The sequence below is a fragment of the Ctenopharyngodon idella genome, chromosome 21, assembly GCF_019924925.1.
Source record: "Ctenopharyngodon idella isolate HZGC_01 chromosome 21, HZGC01, whole genome shotgun sequence".
Lineage (NCBI taxonomy): Eukaryota > Metazoa > Chordata > Actinopteri > Cypriniformes > Xenocyprididae > Ctenopharyngodon > Ctenopharyngodon idella.
The window spans coordinates 15,849,037-15,857,092 of record NC_067240.1 but is presented as its reverse complement, the minus strand read 5'-3'; the positions used below and the strand labels follow the sequence as shown (position 1 = coordinate 15,857,092).

Here is an 8,056-nt window from a genome sequence, read left to right as displayed (position 1 = left end):
AGGTCTCGAAGTTCGAAAACGCCGGCGTAATGTAAACGACAGGCGTAACCGTAGCAGAACTTATGCGTTTTAAAACGAAAACGCAGTAGTGTAAACTGGGCCTAAACGATGCGGTATTAGAATGTTACAGCTAGTAACAGACAACCAATCGCATACTCGTCTCGTATTCACGTGCTTTGGACAGTCACGGAAACACTGCGCCTTGTAAATTCAGCGTTTGAAAGGGAAAATGTCAATAGCTGACAGAAACCGCAATTTGAGTGAAGAAGAGACCGTTTCATTCTTATCTTTATAGTCCGAAATGTCCATTCAGTATAAACTCAATAGTACAGTAGGCAATACGAGGATGCGCATGAACGTTATTTTATGAGTAGCCTACCCAAGATTAGGCTAGCTGTTAAATTATGAGCAGTGTAACGTAAAGCAAAATAACCCAGGATTCCTTTTACCCAGGGTTTATATGACCCAGGGTGAACTATTTTTAAGCCATAATGTGAACAACACATGCAATGGCGTTCTTTAAAAGTTCCAGAAATCCACCGAACACACAAGAATCTCTCTGTCCTTGAGCAATATTAAAACTAGAAAACTGAAAGCAGTTTGCAACTGTTGCTGGTGTTAAAAATAGCTCGAGCGACTAAGGAAAAAGAAAAAAAAGCAAGCACAGTTACAAGGTTGCTGTTTGAACAGGCTTCATCAACGGTGGGAGAGGGAGGAGGGAGATGTGTAGGCGAGAACATAGCGCACGGACGTGAGCTGCTCAATGTTTAAAACTTTTTGTATACACGCACAATGCGTGCATGCACTTTCCCGTGTACTAAAATTTAAATAAAGGCTCTTAATTACAGCAAAATGCAATGGACAATATATATTATAAATCAATTGGGTAGGTCATGATGTCACAGCTGTATGATCAAAGCACGATGAAAATAGAGAGAACAGTTTGACCACTGAGAGCTTAGCAGATAAGATCCCACTTTATCAAAACATATTGTTTACAAGTGTATGATTTAAAACATGACACACGAGCCACTTTTTACTAATGGTATTACTTTTATAAAGTTTGTTGAGTTTAAACTTCAGATGACCATTTCGTCCTTAGTCTTGTCCTGATAGGATATTTTAAAAGGAGAGTTGCCAAGCAACAGATTATCGCTTTTCTTTAAAGTAAAAGAGTGAGGACCTTGATTCTTTTGGTTTTAAAATAAACATGAACATAAAGAAGGAGAAGCTATAAAAACCAGACAAGTGTCCTTCAAACCGTTCATTCACTGATTTCTCTCTCTCTCTCTCTCTCTCTCTCTCTCTCTCTCTCTCTCTCTCTTTCTCTCGTTGCACACACACAGCCAATCAATAAGAACATTATTTTCTGTTTTGTAAGTTTACTAGGAAAAATGAAAAAGGAAGGAAATAAAAACACTTTACAGATTTGCATTGCACCAACATGAAGTTTTAGCCTAACTTTATTCCTTGTAATTTTCAAATGTGAAATGATTATCACAAGAGTTTTAAAACACCTAGTATACAACATTTTTGCTCTATTAATAACCAGTCATTTTAATATTACTAATATCAACTCCATTTGTGGCCATTTAATTCTAAAATAAAATTAACACATTTATAGATGGCTATAATTTCCAGTAGCAACGTGTTTTAGGCCTGCATATAGAATTCAAATGATTGAATGAAATAAAATAATCTCATTTATAAAAAACAATTATACACCTTTTTCATAAAATGACTTGTATTATGTTTGTCACATGAAGACTTTTATTATTTTTGTCAGTATGAAGCGATCTTAGAATGTCAACCCTGTTGCAAGATTTTTTTCTGATTTTATAACCAAATAGTATTTGTATAAACATCAACATTATTTCTAGCATGCCTTTAAAAATAAACTTAGCTACATTTATATTTAATATAGGCCTATATAACAATATATTTAAACATTAAATTAAATTCCAACATATAATAAAATGTATTAATATTTAAAATAGTAAAATAGAACATTTCAGCGCATTAACAAATTGTTTTTCTACTGTACGTCTGCAAGATGTCTGTTAAAGATCAATTCATCTGGAAAGCATCTGCTGTTAACAAACATCTGACAGACGTCTTTAAAATGTCAGTTTTACATACATTCTAAAATATAAACATCTTAAAGACGTTTTCTAAACATAGCTAATGAACGGTATGTTTGTCAGTTTGATTTGAAAACTATTCCTTGTAAGATATGAAACAGTATAATGTTATAATGTTTCATATCTTACAAGAAATAGTTTTCAAATCAAACTGACAAACAGACCGTTCATTATTATCGTGATCCGTCGCTTGGTTTAACTAGCTAATTGGCTGTTAAAAAAAAAAAAAAAAAAAATTCAATGATCATGTTGCGCGTGGGGGACAATCGTGGGATAAAACACTTATTTTCTTAATCGTGGTTATTGTTTATTTTCTATTTTCATTGCATGGGTGGTATGATGTAGGCTAATTGTTGATTGAGTTATCTGCCTCCTACTACTAATTGCGTTGATGAATCTGCAGTTTTCAATTAGCATATCACTGACATTTACTGACACACTAGATATAATATCTTACTCTTCAAATCCCATTCCGAATTAACATCATTTTCCTGAAGCTTATGCAGCAAAATTCTGTTACAGCAGCTCGCGGCCAGATGCACCTGCTCTGAGTGCGCAACAGGGTGGAGAGTTTGGACCGCTGCCTCCGTTCAGATTTGTCCAAATCTGGCTCTGCGCGTTGAGAGGGATCCCATATTTATCCTACGTCACCATTACAGCAGCAAAATGCAGAGATACTTGGAGATCAGATTCAGATCCATTTATGCACGCCCCCTCCCATCATTTCTTCAGGCGCGCGCTCTATATAAGGGATCTAGAGGCAATGTTGCCATCAGAAGCTTCACGCGAAAGCGAGAGAGAGATCCATAGCACACCAACAGTAAAGCTTAAGAGACGATAGAGGATATATGGGCAAAGAAAAATGTTTTTTCTCAATTACTGAGTAGGTTGGTTTATTATCCAAAACTTAGAAGTGGCGTCTGCCCTGAATGATGGCTGAGTAGCTCTAACTGCATGCAGTTTTCACCCAAAATATTCGTCCGTTCCAACGATTCTTTGGACTCGAGAAAATGTACCGGTCCACTAAAGGAGCATCAAAGGCTCGGAGGGATCAAATCAACGCAGAAATTCGCAACTTGAAAGATCTTCTGCCCATCTCCGATGCCGACAAAGCTCGTCTTTCCTATCTTCACATCATGTCCCTAGCCTGCATTTACACAAGAAAGTCCGTCTTTTTCTCTCAAGGTAGGGTTAATTTAAGAACTTAGGGTTCTTGGGTTTTGGGGAGATAAAGTTCTTGATGTTACATTAGCTTTCAGGCTCTGGAAAGCATCGTTACTTGGTTTCTAAAGAACTAGATACCATAATAAGCTGCTTCTACAGCATTAAGCTGTAAAACCTTTTTAAAAACCTTTATTTTTTTCGAGTTTAGAGCAGATCTGAAGTTTAGGTCATATCTGAGGGATCTCTGTCCCTGTCCAGAGTTCTGAAAGTAGCTGGTCCCTGTCTGTGGTGCTGATGTTGAGCTATTTGTGTGGATGTTGCATTAGATTGCTTTCTAAAATTACAATGTACATATTATAGTATATAGCTTTATCTTTATTGTTTATCTTTACACTTTCTTTTTGTCTTTATCAGTGGCAGCAGGACACGACATGAGCGGAAGCGCCCTGTCTTTGCCAGAACTCTCGGATCTGCTGCACACACTACCAGGCTTTCTCCTAGTGCTGACGAGTGAAGGAAAACTCCTGTATCTGTCGGACAACGTCGCAGAGCACCTCGGCCATTCCATGGTAAGGAATATCAATGTAAATTTTAAAATCATTATAACAATTTGTTAGGTCCATGTTGAACATTATTTCTGCGTTATTCAGGTGGATCTGGTGGCTCAGAGTGACAGTGTGTATGACATTATTGACCCAGCCGACCACTTCATCATGAGGGGCAACCTTGTGCCGATCACCACTACTGACACAGGTAATTTACACTGTTGATTTGACAACATCTTCCAGCATAAAGAAGTTGAAATGAATGTAATTTATAAAATAATAATGAAAACTTTTTTTTTTGTCCAGACCGCCTCTTTCGCTGCCGTTTCAGCACTTCGAAGTTTGTGAGGAGGCAGGGATCAGGAAACAAACTGGCGTTGGTTCGGGCACGCTGTCTGCCACCTCCATACCACACATCCTCCTACTGGACCTCCAATCCAGTGTGGGTGTGTTTTTGCTCTCCAATGAAGTCCAGTGTCCCTCAGGTTTCTTCAGCTAGGAATCCTCTCCCCACCCCTCCTGCTGAGCAGTCTTTCCTCCTTTCCTGTTTCCAATCCCAGCACAGCCGGGACATGAGAATCCATGCTGCTCAGGACAGGTACAGTTTGAGTCCTGTGAACGTCCCTGTTTGTAAATGATGAATATGTATTTGAGCGTGAGGGAATGATGTTGTTGTATTTCTTTCTCTTTAACAGTGTAAGCGTGTACCTTGGTTATGAAATAGAGACTCTGCGCTCTCGCTCATGGTACAGTCTGATTCATCCTCGGGATCTCTCTCACGCCTCTGCACAACACTGCGCCCTGTGTGAGTATATAACTTTATTCATTTATTTATCTCAATATTTATACGTTTATCAAAAAGCTGGTCTAGTAAATGTGGTTTATTAATTGGTCGTTGTGTCCTTTTTCAGTACATGAGGGTGGAGAGAGGCAAGTGGAGATGGTGGTCCAGGTAGAGGCAGCAGACCACACATGGGTCTGGCTTTACATTGTTCTTCAGCTGGAGACTGGAGAATATCCCATCAACAGCCACAACTACGTCATAAGGTATAAAGGCTACCAGTGTAATATACTATTAATTTTTTTTAAATAATTTTAGTTAATTTTATCATTGTTAAAGGATTAGTTAACTTTAAAATGAAAATTACCCCAAGCTTTACTCACCCTCAAGCTGTCCTAGTTGTATATGACTTTCTTCTTTCTGATGAACACAATCGGAGTTATATTAATAAATATCCTGACGCGTCCGAGCTTTATAATAGCAGTGAACGGGATCAACGAGTATGAAGCTCAAGAAAGTGCATCCATCTATTATAAACGTAATCCGCACGGCTCCGGGGGGTTAATAAAGGCCTTCTGAAGCGATGTGTTTGTGTAAGGAAAAATATCCATATTTAACAAGTTATAAAGTAAAATATCTAGCTTTCGCCAGAGCGCCTTCCGTATTCAACTTACAAAGAAAAGTGTAACGCCTCTCGCAGTTCAAAACGCTTACACTACATCCTACGCCTTCCGTATTCAACTTACGAAAAAAGTGTGACTGACACAACATTAGTTACGCTTTCTTCCTAAGTTGAATAAGCAAGGCGGTCTGGCGGAAGCTAGATATTTTACTTTATAACTTGTTAAATATGGATATTTTTCTCACACAAACGCATTGCTTCACTTCAAAAGGCCTTTATTAACCCCCCGGAGTCGTGTGGAGTACATTTATGATAGATGTATGCACTTTCTTGAGCTTCAAACTCATTGGTCCTGTTCACTGCCATTATAAAGCTATTTATTAAAATAACTCCGATTGTGTTCATCAGAAAGAAGAAAGTCATATACACCTAGGATGGCTTGAGGGAGAGTAAATCTTGGGGTAATTTTCATTTTAAAGTGAACAAATCCTTTAAGTAATAGTAAGAATAATAATTATTATTATTTCCATTAATAATAAGATGTTTTTATACTCTTATAATTATATTATATTAAATATATTAAAACTATTTATTATAATAGTAATTCTAATAAATATTTAATATTAAACTTTTAACATTTATAAAAATATACTATAAACCGAATTCATAAATAATATCATACTATGAATAATCATAACAATCTGTCATTTTCTCTACTCATCCCTCAGTGAGTCTGAAGCCTGGTCAGTGCGTCAGCAGTTGTACTCAGAGCAGAACCAGCTGGCTCTCCTGTACCAGGAGGCACGGCAGAGCTCTGACCCTCTGTCCAGCCCAGACCAGGTCTTCACGCCCAGCAGCAGTGGCCTGTCCTCCCAGTCCTTCGACTTCAGCTTCACCACTTCTGGGCGGAGCTCCTCGGAAGAGCTCCCTAGTACCTCTGCCCCATCAAGCATGGCACTCGACCCCCTTCAGGGCTTTTCTCAGGATGAAGAGAGCCACCTGCAACCGCATGGCAGTCACCAAATGTGGAGATCAGCCATGACTGTATCTGTATCCCCTGAACATCTCAGCAACATCAACATCCCAAGTCTTTCTACAGTCCTCCAATCCCATGTTACTCCTTCACCCCTTCCTCCATTCAAAGCTCCTCCTAAGCGCCAAAGCTCAGAGGAGTTTATTTGCACACCCCCTTACACCCCAAGACTAGGAGGGGGAACTTTCATGTTTGGTGATGAGACCTTTAAATCAGACCATAACAAAGCAGGTAAAATGAGGCAGCCTATAACCTCAGCGTCCCTCTCCACCAGCGTTGGTCCCGCTCAACACTGCCGCAAACGTCTTTATGAAACTCTGCCTCCCACTCCAGACAGCCCAGGCAGTGATGAATGCATTCTCATGGCGCTGCCAGAGATCAGGGGACCTCTGTATGTAGACGTCCCCCATTTCCCATTCCACGCTCCCCCCGAAGGTCTTTTAACCCCAGAGGCCTCGCCCACCAAAAAACCCTGTTTGAGTTTCTTCCCTCAGCAAGATGATACCGAAAGAGAGAGAATGGAAATCTCGCTCCTGGCTCAGTACATTAGCACTTTAGCTGAAGGTTTCTGTCACAGCCACCCACAAAGCACATTGGCTCCCCCTCATCACGAATCGTTTGAGGGCCCAAACTCCTCGCTGGCTCACATTGATGTCTTAATGTTTGAGGAGAAAGCAGTAGATGGCATCCCTCTTCCAAATCTGCCATCCACCTCCCCCGTACCTCCCTCACCTTACTCATCAGCGCCGTCCTACGCTCAGCGCTCCCCTGTCCACGCGCAGGAGGAGGCGGCGACTTTGAACGGTGTACACCACCTCTGTAGCGTCCAGTCGACGCACCGTAATTGCATGGCCAGGGGTGGGCCGCAGGAAGCAGAGAGACCCGAAGAGGACGTGGAGATGATGTCCTCCCCAGGGTCCACCACAGATCCAGCCCTTCCTGCCCTCACCCCTGCTCTGCCTTGTGCCCAGTCCCTCCTAGAGGAGCTGGTCACCATGGAACCTGTGTTTGGGGCAACCGCCCCGATGACTCCTGCCGAGAGGCAACAAGATGAGTTGTATCAACTCCCTCATCAAGGCGGACAACAGATCTTCTACCAAGGTGAGAAATAATGACGTTTTTGTGGTTTCAGCATGATCTCAAAGTTTTTCTTCGTTTCTAAACTGTGCTTTTTTTGTCTTTTCTTACAGATGGAACCAGTGATCACATGTTTTAACATAAGTCTGTGACTTAATCAATGAAGTATGGCATATTGTCATCTTTTACAAAACTATTTTTCTGGGATAATGTGGTAGAGTTAAATCGAAGTGTGTTAAAAAGATTTATGTTTATATTTAAATATCATGAAGTCCCATGAACATGCATCCTATTCATATTGGACTGTCACTTTGGGGAAAAATACTTAAAGTAACAAAGGCAATTTTACAAAGTGCCACCTTGTATTCACTTATAGTGAAGACTGTGTTTTACTGAAAGAATCTGTTTATGAATCACAACTGTATCTTTAAACCATCGTAGAGTTCTACGGTCAAGTAGAGGATTGATTCCTACCTACAGTACTCTCTTTCTAAGTGCTTTTCATTATGTCAGTGCATGAAAACCATAGAAATGCTTCATAATAAACAATATTCCTTTATGTTTTGTCCTTTATGAGTTGTTTGGGTTTACAGAAGTTATGTTATATAGCATTTGCTGCTTACACTCTTAAAAATAAAGGTTCTTTATTGGCATCGGTGGTTCAGTGAAGAACTTTAAACATACAAATTGCAC

General features: G+C 39.9%; 1 protein-coding gene across 1 annotated transcript; it reads left to right on the top strand.

Moving 5' to 3' along the window:
* Positions 1 to 2,231: 2,231 nt before the first annotated feature.
* Positions 2,232 to 7,922, top strand: npas4b (neuronal PAS domain protein 4b). Its single transcript, XM_051878885.1, has 8 exons — positions 2,232 to 3,326; positions 3,720 to 3,874; positions 3,956 to 4,058; positions 4,157 to 4,448; positions 4,546 to 4,655; positions 4,762 to 4,897; positions 5,982 to 7,387; positions 7,477 to 7,922. The coding sequence occupies exons 1-8, from the start codon at positions 3,152 to 3,154 to the stop codon at positions 7,500 to 7,502; spliced, it is 2,403 nt and encodes an 800-aa protein (XP_051734845.1). The 5' UTR covers positions 2,232 to 3,151; the 3' UTR covers positions 7,503 to 7,922.
* Positions 7,923 to 8,056: the final 134 nt, after the last annotated feature.